Source organism: Salarias fasciatus, unplaced genomic scaffold (genome assembly GCF_902148845.1).
Source record: "Salarias fasciatus unplaced genomic scaffold, fSalaFa1.1, whole genome shotgun sequence".
In the NCBI taxonomy this organism is placed as follows: domain Eukaryota; kingdom Metazoa; phylum Chordata; class Actinopteri; order Blenniiformes; family Blenniidae; genus Salarias; species Salarias fasciatus.
In genome coordinates this window covers 94,257-115,500 of record NW_021941232.1, presented here as the reverse complement: position 1 = coordinate 115,500, position 21,244 = coordinate 94,257, and the positions used below count along the sequence as shown (strand labels likewise).

At 53.4% G+C, this 21,244-nt stretch overlaps 3 protein-coding genes across 5 annotated transcripts; 1 reads left to right on the top strand and 2 right to left on the bottom strand.

Annotated features, from left to right (window-relative positions):
• The first annotated feature begins 248 nt into the window (after positions 1 to 248).
• jtb (jumping translocation breakpoint) lies at positions 249 to 2,994 on the top strand. Its single transcript, XM_030086642.1, has 6 exons — positions 249 to 411; positions 1,711 to 1,945; positions 2,080 to 2,120; positions 2,196 to 2,278; positions 2,360 to 2,439; positions 2,521 to 2,994. The coding sequence occupies exons 2-6, from the start codon at positions 1,857 to 1,859 to the stop codon at positions 2,675 to 2,677; spliced, it is 450 nt and encodes a 149-aa protein (XP_029942502.1). The 5' UTR covers positions 249 to 411; positions 1,711 to 1,856; the 3' UTR covers positions 2,678 to 2,994.
• A 2,513-nt stretch (positions 2,995 to 5,507) lies between these two features.
• On the bottom strand, positions 5,508 to 18,680 carry glmp (glycosylated lysosomal membrane protein). Of its 3 annotated transcripts, none has more exons than XR_003930873.1 (8): positions 18,563 to 18,680; positions 11,648 to 11,812; positions 11,485 to 11,583; positions 7,438 to 7,599; positions 7,140 to 7,358; positions 6,404 to 6,672; positions 6,072 to 6,313; positions 5,508 to 6,020 (listed from the first exon to the last, which is right to left on the bottom strand). XR_003930873.1 is itself a non-coding variant. In XM_030086640.1 (7 exons), exons 1-7 carry the CDS (start codon positions 18,656 to 18,658, stop codon positions 6,136 to 6,138), a joined length of 1,188 nt encoding a protein of 395 aa, XP_029942500.1. In that variant the 5' UTR covers positions 18,659 to 18,680; the 3' UTR covers positions 5,508 to 6,135. The 3 variants fall into 3 exon arrangements, 1 of the variants encoding a protein (XP_029942500.1); XR_003930874.1 differs by having other exon boundaries at positions 5,508 to 6,019; positions 6,080 to 6,313; XM_030086640.1 differs by having other exon boundaries at positions 5,508 to 6,313.
• Positions 6,226 to 20,952, bottom strand: cct3 (chaperonin containing TCP1, subunit 3 (gamma)). The gene is made up of 8 exons (XM_030086641.1): positions 20,789 to 20,952; positions 20,622 to 20,703; positions 20,331 to 20,511; positions 19,564 to 19,809; positions 19,310 to 19,441; positions 19,103 to 19,195; positions 7,378 to 7,382; positions 6,226 to 6,238 (listed from the first exon to the last, which is right to left on the bottom strand). Exons 1-6 carry the CDS (start codon positions 20,871 to 20,873, stop codon positions 19,106 to 19,108), a joined length of 816 nt encoding a protein of 271 aa, XP_029942501.1. The 5' UTR covers positions 20,874 to 20,952; the 3' UTR covers positions 6,226 to 6,238; positions 7,378 to 7,382; positions 19,103 to 19,105.
• Between the last annotated feature and the right edge of the window lie 292 nt (positions 20,953 to 21,244).

Here is a 21,244-nt window from a genome sequence, read left to right as displayed (position 1 = left end):
TCATGTTTTACTGTCTGGTATTAAATACAAGAGAAAGAGACACCAGGCGAGACACCGCCTGTCCCTGTTGTCTCCCTTCAGTCCATCTTTAGAGCTGAAACATGGCGAGAAGAGAAGCTCCTTCACTGAGAACATCAGATCATGAAAGGTCTCTGCCTGTAGAGGGCAGCATTACGCTTCCTGGCCTGGGGCCTGCCGGAACCCTGTTAGTGCAAGAAGAAGAAGACGAGGCTTTTATTGTGAAGTCTGTGCATCGGAAGTGTCTGCGGTGTTTTCTTCGGTTCTCATCGGTTCTGAAGTCTGTCGGGACGGTACGGTGACGGAGAGCGCAGCTCCGGTTCACGCTCAGCCGGTTCTGACCCGGTTCTGACCCGGCTCCTGCGTTGAGCCAAACTGGCGGCAGTGTCTGTGGTGAGTGTTCAGAGCGAGGCTAACGCTGTTAGCCGTTAGCAGGCTCACTGTTCAGAGCGAGGCTAACGCTGTTAGCCGTTAGCAGGCTCACTGTTCAGAGCGAGGCTAACGCTGTTAGCCGTTAGCAGGCTAGCAGCAGAACTCGGCTGACATTCGAGCGGCGTCATGTGGCTAAATAGTCAACAATCTGAATGAAACGTGAACATTTATATTACTGCTGCTAGTGGCGAAAATGCTAATGCAAACACTTGTCTGTTTTGAGTTTTGATGACGTCAGATGATTCAGCTGTCACGTGACTTAAGGCCCGTCCATGCTTCACATGTCCGCGTGGGTGCGCGTTGCGCGTTGGTCCGCGTGACGTAAAAATCGTCACGAATTCCTGTCCGCCAGTTTCCGCGCGGACCGGTCCGCGGACGTCCGCGCAGCAGCCAGAAATTGAGACCGCGTTGCGCATTGCGCGCAGGTCGCGGAAGAGTGCGCCTGCGCCAGAGCGCCATAGCAAACAAAACATGACGGTAAAAGTGGAAGTAGATGGAGCTCCAGCCTGATGGCTCCACTTAAAGACACGGAAAGAGTGAAAAACTCGTGGAAAGAGAGAGAGACTGTCTGGAGGGAGGAGAAGGTCCCTGGGAGAGGGATCCCTCCATACTGTGGTTCTCCCCAAGATTTCTTCTTTTCCCACTGGGTTTTTGGAGTTTTTTCTTGCCGGATGTGAGGGTCGAAGGCGGGTGGTTGCTTCGTTCTGTCTCGTTACTGTAAATATTGACATATTACCATTATGCTTATTCACTGTTTTTACTTTTACCGACAAATGTAACATCTTGAAGCCCTCTGAGGCAACTGTTGTTGTGATACTGGGCTATACAAAAATAAATTGATTGATTGATTGATTGATTGAGAAGGTCTGCAGACAGAAGTGAAAAAGTAACTAATCGCTCCAGCGCAGCTCCGTGATTCAGAAACAGAAAAAAAAGGCTAAATAAACTTTAATACTTAAAGATAATGTACTGACAATGTATGTGCTTAATTTTCTCTAAATAATCCGTAATAAGGAGCGGATAAACAGTCTGTAGTGCCGGAAAAGCTTGTCGAGGCTGCGTGGATCACCGCGCCTGCATGAGACGCGCACAGCTGAGCTCAAAATGTAGCATGGGAGAAAGCGCGTCCGCATCGGTGGTGCGCGGAGCTTCCAAAGCGGACGCGGAAACGCGTACATGTGAAGCATGGACGGGCCTTTACTGTCAGCTGACAAAGACAGAACCACACACTCACCCACTCACTCTCTCACTCACGTGCAGAGCTGCTCAGGGCTGGTGTTTCAGGATCCAGCGGCTGGAGGAGCACTCCACAGGTGAACGCACCCTCAGCCGTCGCCGCGGTAACCGTCAGTGATCTGGTGGCAGCGGGCGGCGCCGTGGCGACCTGCTGCGCTCGTCTCAGACTGATGGAGAGCGACTGCCGGCTGCCCGGCTCCTGCTGCCGTCCCCGAGTCCTTGTCCTCCACGCGCTGTTCTGGGGACTCGTCTCCCTGCGGTGAGGCTCGCGTGGTTACCATGGTTACCACACTGCTTTACCTCTTGAAAGGGGCGGGGTCTATGGTTTCCTTAGTCCTGATTGGCTGGAGGCTGCGATGTTGCATCAACTCTGACGTAGTTCTTGTGTTGCAGAGTTTTTGGAGCAGCACTGCTCAGTGAGGAGAAAATGTCAGGTAATCCCACCCACAGGGCAGCTCTAACCCCGCCCACAGGGCAGCTCTAACCCCGCCCACTTGCTGTTGTTCCAGTGAAACCTGCTGTCACCCCCTGCTGGCTGCTGGAGGACTTCGTGGTGACGGAGGAGTGCGTCCGCTGCAGCGACTTCAACGCGGTGGGGCTGGAGCCAGGCTGGCCTTGACTCTTCTGTGATTGGCTGGCAGCAGGTCATGTGATGCAGGTTGTTTCCTTTCAGAAGTCTCAGTTGGCGTGCAAACAGACGGGATACGTGGAGCGAGTGAACTGCAGCAGGACACACCGAGACGAGTACCGCAGGTCAGACACACACACACACACACACAGACACACACACACACACAGACAGACTAACCTGTGGCCCCGCCCCTCTGCTCCCAGCTGTCGCTCCTCCCTGATGGAGGAGCATCTCTTCTGGAAGTTCGAGGCGGCCATGTTGGCTCTGACGGCTCTGTTCTCCATCCTGGTCATCGTCCGGCAGCGCTCTCTGGACCGCCTCGCCTCTGAGAAGGTCCGCCGCCAGATCGAGTCCATTTAGAACCGCCTGAGGATCAGGACCAGGGTCTGGACCCGGTGAAGTTGACTGTGAGCAGATGTGACCGGTCTGGGTCATGTGGTCCAGGTTTGGATCCTTCTTCCTGACTGGGTGAGATCCCAGCTGCCTGGACTCGGATTGGCTCCTGCTCTGGACCCTGGACTCTGATTGGCTCCTGCTCTGGACCCTGGACTCTGATTGGCTCCTGCTCTGGACCCTGGACTCTGATTGGCTCCTGCTCTGGATGCAGAGGAGCAGCAGGAGGCGCTGTCTCTGTTTTTGTGTTAATATTAATAAAAACTTTACTTTGTTTCGCTGCATTCAAGCTTCCAGAAATACGCCAGGTGTTCTCGCTGAAGGTTTGGGGGCGGAGCCAGACCACCTCAGGCTCCTCAATGATTGGCCTGTTCATAGAACAGCCTGTAAATTCTGTTGACCAATGAAATATTGAATGTGTGATCAAATTGTGTCGTGTTGGTGTGTGGAGCCGTGGCAGAACACCAGGAAGTCCTCCAGTCCAGCAGGGGGCAGCAGAACCCCGAGCTTCCAGACCGACCCTTCAGGAGGAGCTCCTGGGGATGAAGCTCATTCGCTGTGTTCAAACTGCATACTTACCTACTACCATACTAACTTACTGAGTATGCAGTGCGTCTACACTGGCAGTATGCGATTTGTGAGTATGCGAGAAGTTCCCGGATGCATACTGCATTCGCCACAAATGTTGAGTAGACATCGTGTGTTTGCTACTCATACTGAAATTACCCAAGATGCAACGCGACGGACGTGACGGATGGTTCGAGATATAATTTTCCCTCCAGTGTTTGTGCCAGTAGGGATGTTATGTTAGAGATTTCTGATTGGATTTACATTCATTAAAAATTGTTTAAAAAAAAAAACTCTTACATCTGACACTAAGTCCCTGCTGAAACGACCATGATGCACCGAAGACGGCGAGCCGATCTTCATTGAAGAGCCGAAAAAGCTCTCCGTGGGTAAGGCGTCGTAACTGGTCCAATTCCGTTAACGGGACACCGGTCTGAACGGCGATGTGAAGCCAGATGTATCGCTGAAAGGTTGGCGTCTTGTTTTCAAAGTAAAAGCTCAGATTTATCACTCAGGTTTCTTGCATGAGAAAGGGAAAGGGGAGGTTTATTTTTGTGAAAACAACCGGAAGTGCGTTGCTCACTGCGGCTGGCTTAAATTTCGCCGAATTCGTCCGAACAAAATCCTAAACGGCTGATATTCAGACAAATAAACGACACACTCGGCTCTGAACCGCCACCTGTCGCCTAATTTAAAAAATCTGGATGAAGTTCTACATCTGAAGAGTTTAGAGCTAAAGTGAAATCAGCTTCAGCAGGTCGATTTCGGCTCGGGGAGGAGTGCAATGCATTGTGGGTTATAATGTAGTATGCTGTAGTGTGAACGCTTTGCATACTGTCTGATGGACTGGGTATGCAGTATGCAGTATGGACAGTATGAGTATGGAAGTATGTAGTAGGCAGTATGCGGTTTCCAACACAGTGATAGAGATGTTCCAGAACACAGACGCCTCCCGGCAGGCTCCACGCCGTCCGCAGAGGGCGGCCATCTTAGTACGGGAAAGCCGAGAGTTTCTGTGGATGAAGGCGAGGCTGGAGATCTGCGCAGCGTTTCTACTCTGATTCCACTGAAACGTTTCAGTGGAACATCTTGAAGCCCTGAAAGGCAGCAGCTGCTGTGACTCTGAGTTCTAGAAGAAGAATAATGAAGCAGTGGTTTCATACAGCGCTTCTCTGGACGCTCAGACGCTTCACACTGCAGTCTTCCTTCTCTCCACACTGGGTGGAGCTGAGCAGCTGCCCTGGGAGGGGGGGCGACTGACGGAGGCCAGGCTGCCAGTCTGCGCCATATAAAAACGGATCAAGAGATTCACTCAGTTGCCTTTTATTCATTTACTTAATTACGCTGGGACTGTAATTCCATTACTTTGACTTGAGACTTTCTGAGCTCTTTAATACATTTTTACAAAGCCTGATTCAGTATTTTTTAACAGTGTGTTTTCTGGTGCACAATTTCATGTTGAAATAATCTATGGGGGACATTATACATTCACACTAGATTTAATAATGAGGAACGTTACTGTTTGTTTTATATTCATAAATATAATATATTTGCACTATAATGAGGTTCAGAGGTTGAAGTATTTCTGAAGTTTCAGGTGGGTGAATAGTTTATCTTCAGCCTCCACTGCAGCCCTGCCACATCTTAACACGTTTCTATACAAAGCTAAAAATATGGACATGTATGTTTTGTCTAAATTATTCATAAGAGCTATAAATATTTCTCTGTGTCAGGATTTGAACGTGGAGCCTCATATGAAGAATATTATGAATATTCAGGATATGATAGATATTTATTATATATATTTAGGGCCTGCCATGCTCATCAAGCATCTGTCTTGTCATCAACAGAGATTTGATGTTTATTACAAACCAAACCGTTTGCAATGTAATGGGCGAGCCAGATTCCCCTACAAAGATGGCCGACCTCTGCAGACGTCCACTTCATCGGCGGCAGGCGTCTAGTGTTCTATAGATATCTATGATGAAGCTGCTCCTGATCACAGGGTTCCTGACTTAGAATCTTGATCCATGATATTACTGGAGCTGAGAGGACAGAGACAGGAAGAGACAGGAAGAGACAGGAAGAGAGACAGAGACAGGAAGAGACAGGAAGAGACAGAGACAGGAAGAGAGACAGGAAGAGACAGGAAGAGACAGAGACAGGAAGAGAGACAGGAAGAGACAGGAAGAGACAGAGACAGGGAGAGACAGGAAGAGACAGGAAGAGACAGAGACAGGGAGAGACAGGAAGAGACAGGAAGAGACAGAGACAGGGAGAGACAGGAAGAGACAGGAAGAGACAGAGACAGGGAGAGACAGAGAGAACAACAGACAGAGTGTACAGAAGGAAGAGCGCAAAGGTTCCACCATCCTTCAGTCAGAACCAGAACAGAGGACAGAGAGGGTCCAGACAACTGGGGACCGGCCCAGAGCCCCCCTGGGCAGAGTAAGGCCCCGGCCGGGACTCGCAGGGGCCACGAGGAGCCGAGACCAGCAGGCGCTGACCCCCAGGGCACCGGACACCCGGGGGGGGGGGGGGGGGGGGGGCGGAGCCCTTGGCCTCAAGAGCCGAGCCGAGCCGACCCCCCCCCAACCCCCCACCCGACCCGAGCGCTCCATGAAACCCGAAGACCTGATTTTCCTTTTATTAAAAGGTTTTGTGGGAGCAGCTGAAATCATTAAAACAGGATCTCATCAGTAAAAAAGAAGCAGTCAAGCTCTGATTGGATGCAGGCTGTGATGTCACTGTGACATCACTGATATCTCAGTGACATCACAGCAATGTCACTGATGTCACTGAGACTTAAAAACAGTGGACAACGTCTCTCCGGTTCCTGATTGGCTCAGGCTGGGCTGTCAGTTGATTGGCTCATAAGCTTGACCAGCGTTAGTCCCGTCCCTCTTTCGGAAACAGACGCAGACTCCGCCCAGCAGCAGGAGGATCATGGGAGTTCCCAGACTGACCGCCATGATGCCGACGACCAGCGGCGAGAAGGCGTCGACGGGCGGGGAGCCGACGCCCACCAGCAGCGTCCTGAAACACAGGAAGGACGGACTCAGGAGGGACTCGGGACGGAATCGGGACGCGGTCCGAGACGCGCGGCCAGCAGAACGGGGGACGGACCAGCTGAGGAACCCGCTGCCGTTGTAGAACGGTTCTCCGGCGAGGCCGAAGCTCACGTTCAGCCCGACGGCGTGCGGCGTGGCGAAGAAGGCCCGGACCAGCGCCGACGAAGACGCCGCCGCCGCCCCGCTCTGAGGGACGGGTTCCGAGTGGCGGCACGGCGTGGCGTCCTCCAGGACCGGGTCAGACCGCCGGTACGCCACGGGCTTCCACTGCACAAACCCCAAGACAGCAGAGCCGTCCACCGCCGAGGACACCCACTGAGACACCTGAGGACAGGTCAGAGGACAGCAGGTCAGAGGACAGCAGGTCAGAGGACAGCAGGTCAGGACAGAGGACAGCAGGTCAGAGGACAGCAGGTCAGAGGACAGCAGGTCAGAGGACAGCAGGTCAGGTCAGAGGACAGCAGGTCAGGACAGCAGGTCAGAGGACAGCAGGTCAGAGGACAGCAGGTCAGAGGACAGCGGGTCAGAGGACAGCAGGTCAGAGGACAGCAGGTCAGAGGACAGCAGGTCAGGTCAGAGGACAGCAGGTCAGGTCAGAGGACAGCAGGTCAGAGGACAGCAGGTCAGGTCAGAGGACAGCAGGTCAGAGGACAGCAGGTCAGGTCAGAGGACAGCAGGTCAGGTCAGAGGACAGCAGGTCAGGTCAGAGGACAGCAGGTCAGAGGACAGCAGGTCAGAGGACAGCGGGTGAGAGGGGACGTTGGAGGACAGCGGGTCAGAGCTTGGACCACCTGGAAGATGGACGGAGTGAACTCGTCGTCGATGGAGCGGTGGACGTCCACTCTGCTGGGCAGATAGGCCCCGCCCACCGTCTGCAGCTCCAGCAGGAAGCGGGACCGCGGCGACCGCGGCGCCACGCCGTCTAGCCACACCTCCATCTGGGAGGAGTTAGCCGAGTGGAGGAGGCGGGGCCACCGCTGACCCCGCCCCTCGTCCCCAAACACGGCCAGCTAGAAGATAAACACACACTTCCATTCATCCCGATGCTCGCTCGCCCGCTCGGGCCTGACCGTTGCCACGGAGACATACCCGCAAGCACAGCGAGCCCCGGGCGACGCCCCCGCACAGGAGGGCAGTGGGGGCGGGGCCAGAGAGGTTGAGGCGGGACCACGTGAAATTCTGCAGGTCGTACGGTGGGAAGAGGTCGGAGGTCGGCGTCGCCGTGTCGTTCACGTCGTCATACTCCAGCAACTGCAACCGAGAAGAAGAAGAAGAAGATATGGGAGGGAGGGAGGGAGGGAGAGAGAGAGTGAGTGAGTCACCCGGACTGTTGTGATTGACTGACATATTCCCGTTGGTGGGGGTCGGGGGTCAGGGGTCAGGGGTCGGCATTGCCGTCTGTGGCGGTCTGGCCGGTGTACGGTCTCCAGAGCCCTGCCAGCCCCTCGCCCTCTGACCCCGGGCTGCAGCGCCTCGCCCTCTGACCCCGGGCTGCAGCGCCTCGCCCTCTGACCCCGGGCTGCAGCGCCTCGCCCTCTGACCCCGGGCTGCAGCGCCTCGCCCTCTGACCCCGGGCTGCAGAGCCTCGCCCTCTGACCCTCGCCCTCTGACCCCGGGCTGCAGAGCCTCGCCCTCTGACCCTCGCCCTCTGACCCCGGGCTGCAGCGCCTCGCCCTCTGACCCCGGGCTGCAGAGCCCCGCCCTCTGACCCTCGCCCTCTGACCCCGGGCTGCAGCGCCTCGCCCTCTGACCCCGGGCTGCAGAGCCCCGCCCTCTGACCCTCGCCCTCTGACCCCGGGCTGCAGAGCCCCGCCCTCTGACCCTCGCCCTCTGACCCCGGGCTGCAGAGCCCCGCCCTCTGACCCTCGCCCTCTGACCCCGGGCTGCAGAGCCTCGCCCTCTGACCCCGGGCTGCAGAGCCTTTTTATTGCTGCTCCTTCGGCGGACTCAGGCCGTCTCTCCGTCCGTCTCTCCGTCCGTCTCTCTGTCCGTCTCTCCGTCCACTGGGGACGTTTCTGTCACTGAACGGAGGGACCAACAGTTCTGTCCAGGTCTGAATATCAGCGCTGAACCCGAACATTCAGCTCCTGTTTGTCTCATCAGTTCATTCATGAACGCGTCTTCCGTCTGTCTTCGATCCCTGGTGCAGGACATGATGGACGACGTCCACGTCTCCCAGCTGCTGGTCTGAGCCAGAAGACAGAGCTGGGCTGAAGAGGACCGGCTGAAGTCCAGCTGCCACTGGGTCTGCCGGGTCAGCAGCTGGTCAGTCTGCCACAGATCCAGGGATCCGGTCTGGGGATCCATTCTGGGGATCCAGTCTATGGATTGAGTCTGGGGATCCGGTCTAGAGATCCAGTCTGGGGATCCGGTCTAGGGATCCCGTCTGGGGATCTGGTCTGGGGATCCAGTCCAGGGATCCAGCTGTGAATGACAGAGAGCCTCCTGGAGCTAGAGAGAGCACTGGCTGAAGTTGTCTCGGCTGTCCTCTCGTCCCTCCTGGCAGGACGCAGCGGTCTTCCAGGTCTGGACGGAGGCGGTCTCACACGAGGACCAGGTCACCCTGTCATACGTCAGCCCTGCCTGTGGATCCCCTGATCCCCTCGCCGGTTCAGATCCCAGCGGCCCGCCGGGCGCACCTCGTGTCTCCAACATTCAGGGACGTCCACTTCGTCCCACATGTCTCCTGACAAAGTGGACGTCCTGAAGCACAGAGCCGTCCTGCAGGCGGAGTCTTCGCTGAGTCAGCAGAGCCGCCTGATCCCAAAACCAGGAAGTCCCGCCGCTCGCCCCAAACTCACAGAGAGAGAGAGAGAGAGAGAGAGAGAGAGGGAGAGAGAGAGAGAGAGAGAGAGAGAGAGAGAGAGAGAGGGCTGAGCAGGAGCTGTGGAGCGACCGGCAGTCCGTCTGCAGTGGTCCTCTGAGACGCTGGAGGGACACGAAGCTGCAGCTGTGGTGGACACAGTGAGGACACAGTGAGGACACAGGGTGGACACAGGGTGGACACAGTGAGGACACAGGGTGGACACAGTGAGGACACAGTGAGGACACAGGGTGGACACAGGGTGGACACAGGGTGGACACAGGGTGGACACAGTGAGGACACAGGGTGGACACAGGGTGGACACAGGGTGGACACAGTGAGGACACAGTGAGGACACAGGGTGGACACAGGGTGGACACAGTGAGGACACAGTGAGGACACAGGGTGGACACAGGGTGGACACAGGGTGGACACAGTGAGGACACAGGGCGACTTGTCCCAGGGCGTCCCTGACGGGACTTGTCCCAGGGCGGTCCACCGCTCGTCTTGAGGAGGTCCCTGCAGGTTCCACCCAGCAGGGCTGGTCTAATGTGTCCTGTGCTGTCCCTCTAATATGTAAACGTGGGCCACTGTGGACGTCTGATCTGGGCGGGTTTGGTGCTGGGACGCCGTGTCAAGGACGTAATCATCAGGACACTGGTGCGGGGGCGGGGCTTGGCTATTTAAGGTGAAGCAGCGCACCTGCAACAGAGGGGAGTGACGTCTCACGCCGTCCTGAGCAACTCACCTCAGGAGCGAGGCCGTGGAGCGTTTACCAGGGAGGATCTGCACCACTGTGGAACATAGAACTTGGTGATCTTTCGTGGGATCTACTGGATCAAACTGTTTTTCCACCACGGAGCTGCCGGACTGGAGAGGAGGAGCTACGGGGACCAGCGGACTGAGGATTGTACCGGCGTGAGTAATTCACGGCCGCCGGCCACTCAGTCGGTCCCGGCGCAGGGACGAGCGCCTCGGACTTTGGGAAACTTTGGGCCATAAAAGACAGGACTTCGTGTCCATTTCTGGACTTCCCGCGTTGTGCGGCGTCTTCGTTTGACTTCATAAGGAGGAGCGCCCGAGCGGCGGGTGGCTTGTTTTCTGCTGGGAGGGGTTTTTGTTAGAATAAATGCTGCTTTATGTTCCGATCTCAACTTTCTCTTCTGCTTGTTAATCAGCCCTGCTGGTTGGTGTTTTCCGCCCGTGACCTCTGAAGGCGTAGTGGCGAGATCGCCTTGGAAACAACAGGTGGACGGTTACAGTGGTTCGTCCTCCACTGGCTGGTCCTGGTTTAGTGGTTTGTTCCAGGAACCGGTGGACGTTTCCACACAAACATTCACACAAGTTAGAGTGAGAGCTGCTTCAGGAGGAGGAGGAGGCGAGGCGCCGTCCCTCGGCAGAGGACGGCCGTCCCTCGGCAGAGGACAGCTGTCCCGGCCCGTCACTTCGGCTGGTTCTGTCTGTCTTCTATGATCGCTGCACCACAAACACAGCTGCTCATGGTGAAACAACACTGTTTATTGAAACTGGTGCTTTTATGTCATCGTTCTGCTGTGGATGAACAAGAAAACTGCCTTCATGACATCGTTCACACGCGGCTTCGACCAAGAACTTCTGATTAACAACCTACTGTTAATTCATTGAAAACCAAATCGAAATATATCGAAAATCCAGAATCAGCTGAAAAATATCAAGACATGACTTTTTATGCACATTGTCCAGCCCGACACAACAACCACCTCAACACAACGACAACCACCTCAACACAACGACAACCACCTCAACACAACGACAACCACCTCAACACAACGACAACCACCTCAACACAACGACAACCACCTCAACACAACAACCACCTCAACACAACGACAACCACCTCAACACGTCACTGCTATCAACAACAACCACCTCAACACAACAACAACCACCTCAACACAACGACAACCACCTCAACACAACGACAACCACCTCAACACAACAACCACCTCAACACAACGACAACCACCTCAACACGACAACCACCTCAACACAACGACAACCACCTCAACACAACAACCACCTCAACACAACGACAACCACCTCAACACGTCACTGCTATCAACAACAACCACCTCAACACAACAACAACCACCTCAACACAACGTCACTGCTATCAACAACAACAACCACTTTAACAAGTCACTGCTATATAACAACCACCACTTCAAAACAATGTCACTTTTATCTAACAACACAACATCAACACAGCAAATAAACCACAGTGAAACACACAAACAAACCAAACGCACACAGGTCTTAACAATCTTCAGGTAGAAAGAGTGGAAGACACTGACCCGACTGAAGACGAGGGCGGAGCTAAACTGCAGGCTGCTCTCTGGCTCCACCCACAGGCCACCGCTGGTGTTACGAGCCAGAAACTGAGTCCAGTTCACCTGAAACACACGGAGCATGAAGATCCTGCTCCTCCTCACCGCCCCTCCCCCGCCACCGCCCCACCTGTATGTCAGAGGAGGCGGAGTCCGTGTGCAGCAGCAGCAGCGTCGGCGCCCCCTGGCTGCTGAACAGGTAGTGCAGCGTGTCGTTGACTCCCACGGCTCTCACATGCAGGAGGTCACCACCAGGAGGCAGCGAGGAGTAGCCCGGGTTCAACTTCGCCGACAGCTGAGAGACAGCGACAAAGAGGGCGGGGCCAGGTCAGAGGGGGCGGCCCCAGGAGCACTTTTAAAGACACACACACATGCATGCACACACACACACACACACACACACACACACACACACACTGCAAACACCCACATAAACGTGGTTCTACTGAGCAATGGGTGCAGGTCTATAGTGGATCTTCAATATTAACAGGTCAACTGATCAGCTTCCTGGTAATAGTAACTTCTTCTTCTACTGCTGCTGCTAACTTTGCCGGCAGGCTGAATTCTCGCGGTATTTGTTCTCACACACCACGAGAATCCATCTTGTAGCGCTCCAGCCTTATGTGTTCGGGATCAGACTTTTTGCGGCTGGACCAATCACGCTTGGATTTTTTTCGGTCGGACCAATCACGCGTCGTTTAGGGCGGGACATCAAGCTTTGACGGAAGCAGGAAGTGACGGACTGCTAATAATATTAGCATGGCTAGCAAAAATAATGGATATCCCGACAGCGATTGAATCTGTTTTGGATGAATCCTCTATTGCGTCTTTGAAAACGATCAGCAAGAGGTTTTTTCTTTGCAGTGATTGGCTGAAACTAAACATGGTCAGGCGGCGCACTGTGTCCTTCAATCCAATGAACGCAAAGAGTTCTGCAGCAAGTCCCTCCTTCCCCGAACAGATTTACCGAGTGAAATCCCAGATTGACATGTGAAGCAATTCGTTGCTGCTCATGTGAAGATGTCTTTTGCCAGGTTATGCTGCTGCTGCCAGTGCTGCCAACTTGACGACTTTCTCGCTAAATCTGGCGACTTTCCAAAGCCTCGGCAACTTTTTTTGTCAAAAGCGACTAGCGACAACTCTAGCGACTTCTTCTGGTGCTCTGGAGACGTGATAGGACGTCTCGATGCTGTCCTCAATGAGCAGCGGGCGCTGCGTGAGCCCCTCCCCCGCCCCAAAGCACTCACAGCGGTCAGTCTCAGCAGCGCCCCCTGCTGCAGGCAGAGCAGAGAGCAGACCCACGCCGCTCGCCTCCACGCTTCAAATGAATCCGCCACTGCTGCTCCCGTCTTGGGTCACAGAGCAGGACGGACATGTAAAGGTTTCTTCACTGTCACACTTTTGTCAGTTTATTTGTAGTTCTAAATATATTCATACTAAATTAAACTAAACTATTTAAACTAGACTAACTAAATACTAGTTTAAATACTAAACTATTCACAAAGCTGCCCTCGGAGCTAGAATGCTGTGGGAAGTACGGTGCACTGAGCCCTGTCCTCTAATGTTTCTGGGGCGACAGCAGCTCAGTTGGTAGAGCGGGTCGTCTTATAACCGGAAGGTTGGCGGTTCGATGCCCGCTCCCACAGGCGTAAAACTGTCGTGGTGTCCTTGGGAAAGATACTTCACCCATGCCCAGGCCCCCATGAAAGTTGTGAGAGTGAATGGTTGGTGGTGGGAGGGGCCGATGGCACAGACTGGCAGCCTCGCTTCCGTCAGTCTGCCCCCCCCAGGGCAGCTGTGGCTACAGCACCCAGTATGGTGTGAAAGGGTTGATGTGATATTGCAGTGTGAAGCGCTTTGGGCTCTGTCATGCAGGGTAAAAAGCGCTATACAAGTGTAGTCCATTTACCATTCATTGCTTTTCACCTGCTGTCCCCCCTTCGAGGGGGGGTCTTCTCCAGTTGCTGACTCCACTATTACGAGGGCCTACGAACAAGCTCCGTCCGGACCGGGAGGACACTCCTGTCGGTCCTGCCCGTGGACTGGCTTCAGTTCTACTTCTGGGATCCGTGGTTCTTGTGCTGGACCGTCCAACGGACTGTCCTCAACATAGTCCTAGGCTTTACTTCTTATTGTCTCATGCTAGCTGTTGCCAAAGCTGTCCGTCCCTGGGAGAGGGATCCCTCCATACTGTGGTTCTCCCCAAGATCTCTTCTTCTCCCACTGGGTTTCTGGAGGTTTTTCTTGCCGGATGTGAGGGTCTAAGGTGGTGGTTGCTTCGTTTTGTCTCGTTACTGTGAATTTGACATATTAACATTATGCTTATTCACTGTTTTTATTTTTACCAACCAATGTAACATCTGGAAGCCTCTGAGGCAGCTGTTGTTGTGATACTGGGCTGTACAGAAATACATTGATTGATTGATTGATTGATTGATTGATATTCAGGGTGTTTTTTCCTCACTGTTTGCTTCTCCCACTACGTTATTCCTCACTCCTACAGCGTCCATTACAATTACATGCAAATTGCCAATTATGCAAATTAGGTGATGACATCATCTAACGCAGGGGTCGGCAACCCGTGGCACGCGTGGCACTAACACTGGGCACGTTGACATGCCACCCATATAATGGCTTATAAGGCAGAGCGGATGTGTCATGTAGACGTCCGAGTGGATCTGCTTCACTCTGAGCGGATTGTATTTCGGAGCCGATTGTACGAGGTGGTGTAGACCGATCGATAACCCGCTCCGTGTCTCATATAAAAGCTGCCTGACAGCGGAGCGAAAAAAACGGGGGATTATTTGTTCTGCATGCGCGCCCCCGTACGTAGTGACGTGACGACGTGCGCAGTAAACGGGAAACAGGACTGTCAAAAACAAGCAGAAAAACATTTTTTTAATAAAAACCCCGAGAGAAAAAACACTGGAGAGAAGAAATGGAAGCAAATCGCGCTACAGCGAGTTGTTTAAAGAGCTCCATAGCAAAAAACGAGCGATCGCCCCGCCGGTGTTATTATGTGATTATGGACTTCTGTGTAAACACATGCTGATAACAGCAGCTGTTAAAGTAAGACTCATAAAAGACTTTAAACTTATACATTCACTGTAACTGTAGAAAAGCGACGTTCGCTAGATCGACTTCAAGTCTCATTCATCTATTGGTCACAAGTTAACACGGGCACCAGTTAATTCGAAACATGAGCATGCAGAGCACAAAGCACAAAGTTTATGAAAGCACTTTTTGGAGTAACAGAAAAAATATCTTTAAAGATATGTTTGTATCTGCTTTATCTGAAAGGAATACATTTTTGTATTTTGTGTTAACTTGCGTTTTAGTTGATAATGGCACACACACTGATGAGAAAATTTTAAACTGGCACTCCATGACAAAAAGGTTGCCGGCCCCTGGTCTAGCGACTTCTAGGACAGCCAATAGCTACTTTCCTGACTGGGCAGTTGGCACTCCCCACTAACACTGGTTGCTGCTCACTCCATCCATCCTCTTCTGAACCACTTCTCTTCTTCAGGGGCGGGGGGCTGGAGCCCCTCTCTGCCTCACATGGGTGTAAAGGCCTCAGTGTGCTCCCCCGTCGCAGCGACGTCGTTCCTACGCCGGCAACCCTACGCTGCCACTGAACACATCCTGCTTCTGCGTCAAGGGAACGCCCTCCTCTGCAATTTCACCGCCAAGCCGCTAGACATAGATCTACAGACATAGATATCTAGACATAGATCTATAGACAGATTTCCAGACATAGATATAGACACGCTGCACTGACTGAACATATATCTGCATATATGACACATCGGACCCCGGGCTGTGGAGGAGGAGAGGCTGAGCAGACCAGGAGGAAATGTTGGTGAAACTAATGAGCTTTTGGACGATTAAAGCCGTTTCAGGAGCGGCTCTACCCACAGCGCCGTCTGCTAACAGTACAGCGATGTGCGGCGCTCAGTTTTGGATCTAAATTTCTCCCGAAGCTCTGTTCGGATCAGAAAAGCATTCTGGGTGAGTTCTACTTTATTCTATAAACAACGCGAAAGTGGACCAATCGACGCGTGGTTCACTTTTTTCGGGAGGCGCACGTCAAGCCCCGGCGTAGCCCGTCGTAGGGCTACGACGTAAGGCCTCAGTATACTCCCCCGTCGCCACAACGGCGTTCCTACGATTAAATTATATTTAATACTTAGTTGTGTTGGTCAGTATATTCCTGTTGCTTATTTAATTATATCTATCCTAATTTTACATACAAATTGTACCGTATTGGCCCGAATATAAGACGACTCCGATTATAACACGACCCCTATTTTTCAAAGATCATTTTGTGAAAAAAAAAAAAAAACTGAAAACAACTTTTTATTATACAATTACTATAAACTCAAAACTCACAACTGAGATAACATTTCAGGAGATATAAAATGAAAAAATATTACTACAGTATTGAATAAATATATTCTCTTTCTCAAAATAAGAAACAATAAGCAACAAATAAGAACCTCAAGGGTCCAAACTGCATTAATGATGTAAATAACTGTCCAGTGCCTTCAGCTGAATCAGGCTCTGGTGATGGACATTCTGTCTGTCCGTCTTTCAGAGACGTATTCTCTCATCCTTCTATCAGTCTCTCTGAAGCGTCGCTCTGGGACCACGGAAAGCTTTTCTCATAGTGTTAGCATCTGTAGGCGTTTTTTCTGTGCTCTCCAATCAGAACGAGGCTCTGCTCCACCAGATCTCCTGCAGCTTGGCAGTAGTTTGATGACTCTGCTGCGTTGATCACCATCAGTTTAAAGTTGGTATCATAACTTCTCCTCTGTTGTTGCTCAGTTGTCCAGCGTTCAGCCCCTTTGTTCCAGATGATCCGCCATTTTTCATCAGATCATTTGATCTCATTTCATCGCTCCACTCGCTCTCTGGTCAGTGATACTTTGGCGCCATCTAGCGGCGCGGATGGGTATTGACCATCTACCGTAAGTCCGCGATTATAACACCACCCCACTTTTGAGGATGCAATTTCTGGAAAAAAACATCGTCTTATATTCGGGCCAATACGGTATATAACTTTTTCTTGCATATTTGGCTTTGTATTTTTCTGTTTTTCTTTCCGCGTTGTTTTGCTGCTGCGACCCTGCAGTTTCCCCATGAGGGACAAATAAAGGACTTTCAGTTCAGTTCACTATGTCAGTGTGCACTTCTGTCATGTCCTGTAAATAAACTTCTCTATTTTTTGTTGCTTTACTGTGTTTCATGCTTTCATTTTTCCATTTCTTGTCTTCCTTTGGCTGTTTCACTCAGTCCGTTTTAATTATTCTAGAAATGAGTGTCCATTGTATTCGATGAACCTCTTCTGATTAAACTGACTTCATTTTTTATTACACTACTGACTTTATTTTTTACATTTTACTCTGGGAAACCTCCGTGTATGTTAATGTATTACATAAATAATGTGTGTGTTCTGACTGCAAGAATTGCTCCTCCAGAAACTTTTTATGGGCATTTTTGTGGGAGGAAAAGAGCAACCAGTCCCAGGTCTGTGGGTCTGAGCAGCTGTGAAAGTCCAACTGAATCATTTGAATTGGAGAAAAATTGTTTAACACACTAAACTTTCTTATTCGGCATTGGTTCAAATGTTTTTAAAGCCCATGTAGTGAAACACTGACGCTACAGAAAGAATGAAGCATCTGTTATCGGCCCAGTCGCTGCATCAGCATCCAGCAGTCATGACTGTGTGGTGGTCTCTGTCTGCTGCAGCCTCATGGAGGCAGAACGCGTTCATGTCAAGATACTTTCCATTCATTATTCGGTAAATAGTCTAAACATGTAATCTGATTCCATGTGTAACTTAAACCGAGATGCACAACTTGTCATTACTTTATTTTAAAAATTTACATCATTGTTTCAATGTTTTATATATTATGCATGTCACTAAGTTATTAACAGAGCGAAAATCATAATTGCAAAATGGGTTAAAAAAAATCAACTAAGCTTTAATTTAATCCCTACATTTGTTCCTTGATTTTTTTTTTTTTTTTATTTACTGACTGGAAACTCGGTGGCTGCGTTACGCTTGGTTTCAATGTCATATTTAAATGAAATACTAAATACGAAATACAGCTGTATTTCTAAATAGAGGCTCTGTGTTTGTTATCATATGATGTGGTTGCCATAGAAACATGCTTTGTTTTTGTCTGTGAGGGCTAAACAGCGCTGTGGTCGCCATGACAACATGCCTGGGACAGAGATTTACTGTCTGCTAACAGTCAGAGCCACAACATAACACATATTGTCCCATCAGTGATGACAAGCAGCCTTGAAGTCTGTATTTACCCAGGATTCCACAGCGCCCCTCAGCTTCTGCCACTACCGGAAGTCAGCGCCGGTTTGCCGCTGCTGTCCGCCGAGCAGCGAGCGGTCTGGTCATTCTGTACGTCATTGATTCTGTACGTCATTGGCTGTGACTGCTGGCGGCCTGGCAGAGGAGGGCGTTCCCTTGACGCAGAAGCAGGATACGTTCAGTAGCGGCGTGGGCGACGGGGGAGCACACTGAGGCCTCAACGGGGGTCGGGGTCCACCTGGACAGTTCTCCAGTCTGTCTCAGAGCCAGGGACCCAGGAGAGTGGGGTGGAGAACTGGACTAGACTAGACTAGGCTGGACTGGACTGGACCACCCCCCACGTGTTACTGCAGTTCCTCCTCTAAAACCAGTAGTGATCCTGATTGACGACACACACGCCACACAGCAACACACACACACACACACACCGGAAGCGGCTGCAGCCGCCCGGTGTGAACAGGGCTCCTGTGTTTCTGCCGTTCTCTCAGGCTTTTCCTGACATGTTGTCCACTAGTCTCTGGACAGACGCGGTGTCTGCAGCTGTTCTCTGGGTCAAACTCTCACTTTGCTGCTGTGACTTCTGGGAATTTCCTCTGTGGAACTTGGTGCATCGATCTTTAAAGCTCTCGACCTGAACCAGTCGCCTGAGCGCGGCTGAACCCCGCGAAACAAGACACCAACCCGGAAGTGAAACCCTCCAATCAGTCTCACCTGCCTGTGGAAGGCGCCTCGTGCAGAACCCGCCAAACAAACCAGAAGAAGAGCCGCGGAGGGAGCGAGCCGCCAGTCGCGCGCTGCCGCCGCCATCTTTCCTCACGTGACTCGCCGGATGCGCTTGGAGTGACGTCCTGGGCTCAGCCAATCAGAGAGGAGCCTTTCTGGTATCGATTCACGTGACACGCGGAGAGGACCAGTGTTTCCTCCTGGCCTGCAGGCGGCGCTGCTGCTCCGTCCTGGACGCGTTCTTCAGGAAACCAGCTGGTTCTGACCCCTGTAGCCCGAGAGCTATGTAATCCAGGGCCAGGGCCAGGGCCTGGGCCTGGTCCTGGTCCAGGCTGTCCCACAGACCTGTGTCCTGTCAGGGTTACCAGATGTTTCCATGTCCCTCCATCACCTCTTCCTGCTCCTCTTTTCACATCTCTACACATTCAGCTCCAAGGACAAGCTCTGGACCAGGATCTGGTTTCTAACGTGGTTTTTATTGAACTTTAACACAGAAAAACTGACAGGATCCAGGACCCCAGGGACGGGGGTCTACTCGGCTCCCTGTCCTCCCATCGGCTCGTCTTTGTTCTTCTTGTGGCCGGAGACGATGTCGTCGATACGCAGCAGCAGGATGGCGGTCTGAAAGCACACGGCGGGTCAGAGCCGGGACCGGGTCCACGGCGGGTCAGAGCCGGGACCGGGACCACGGCGGGTCAGAGCCGGGACCGGGACCACGGCGGGTCAGGGTCTCACCTCCACGGCCGTCTTGTAGGTCTGAGCTTTAACGGCCAGCGGCTCCCAGATCCCCAGAGAGGACATGTCCGAGAGACAGCCGGTCTCCCCGTCCACCCCCCAACACACACTGTTATCCTGGGTGTGTTTAGCCTGCACACACACACACACACACACACACACACACACACACACACACACACACACATATTCAGTGATGCAGGTTCCTCTGAGAGTGTGTGTGTGTGTGTGTGTGTGTGTGTGTGTGTGCATACCCTGAGAGACGTCAGCACCCGGATGGTGGACGCTCCACAGTTCTGGATCAGGGTGCGCGGGATGACCTCCAGCGCCTGGGCCACGGCGCGGTACGGCCACTGCTCCACGCCGGTCAGGGAGCGGGACCGCTCCGTCAGGCGCTTGGACACGGCCATCTCCACGGCGCCGCCGCCCGGCAGCAGGTGGGGGTCCAGCAGCACGTTACGGCAGACCTGCATGGCGTCCTGCAGGTTCCGCTCCACCTCCTGCGGACAGCCGGACATCAGAGCTCTGGCCCACGGCGAGGGGCGGCGGCGGCGGCGGCGAGGGGCCTGAAGGCTGACGGCGAGGGGCGGCGACGGCGAGGGGCGGCGACAGCGAGGGGCCTGAAGGCTAAAGGCGAGGGGCGGCGACGACAAGGGGCGGCGGCGACCGCGAGGGGCCTGAAGACTGACGGCGAGGGGCGGCAACGGCGAGGGGCGGCAACAGTGAGGGCGAGGGGCCTGAAGGCTAAAGGCGAGGGGCGGCGATGGCGAGGGGCCTGAAGGCTAAAGGCGAGGGGCGGCGACGGCGAGGGCGAGGGGCCTGAAGGCTAAAGGCGAGGGGCGGCGACGGCGAGGGGCCTGAAGGCTAAAGGCGAGGGGCGGCGACGGCGAGGGGCCTGAAGGCTAAAGGCGAGGGGCGGTGACGGCAAGGGGCGGCGACGGCGAGGGGCCCGAAGGCTAAAGGCGAGGGGCAGCGACGGCGAGGGGCGGCAACCGGGCTATAACCCCACCCCCCCACTCACAGCCAGGATCTCCTTGCTGGCCCCCCTCAGCAGGATGCTGCAGGCCTTGGGGTCTTTACACTCCGTGATGAAGGTGAAGTACTCGTCTCCGATCTTCTTCACCTCGAACAGCCCCGCCCCCAAACCCACGTCTTCCTCACGCAGCTCATCGGTACGGCTCACAATGCGGGCGCCGCACGCCCTGAGAGAGAGAGAGAGAGAGAGAGAGAGAGGGAGAGAGGGAGAGAGAGAGAGGTGAGATGCCGGGCAGGTGCTGCGAGCCGATTGGCTGCAGTCGGATCATGTGACTACCTGGCGATGCGGTTGTTGTCGGTCTTCCTGACGCGGCGGATCGCCGTGATGTTGGCCTTCATCAGGTAGTGCTGAGCCAGGTCTGAGGGCCGACAGCAGGGGGCAGCGTGAGGGGGCAGTGTGTGTGTGTGTGTGTGTGTGTGTGTGTGTGTGTGTGTGTGCGGTACCTGAGATCCCCTTCTCAGTGAAGACCAGGTCTGGTTTCAGGCGGATGATGTCCTCACAGATCTGCTGGATGTACTCCTCCTCCATCTGCAGGATCCGGGCAAAGTCCTCCTCCTTACTGATCTCTATGTCCGTCTGACACACACACACACACACACACACACACACACAGTCACACACACACACACACACACACACACACACACACACACACACACACCTCCATGAGTCAATGGCTGATTTTCAGTTATCTGCTCCGTGTGTGTGTGGTGTGTGGTGTGGCGTGGCGTGTGTGTGTGTGTGGTGTGGTGTGTGTGTGGTGTGGTGCGTGTGTGGTGTGTGGCGTGGTGTGTGTGGTGTGTGGCGTGGTGTGTGTGGTGTGTGGCGTGGTGTGTGTGGTGTGGTGGTGTGGTGTGTGTGGTGTGTGGTGTGTGTGTGTGTGGTGTGTGTGGTGTGGT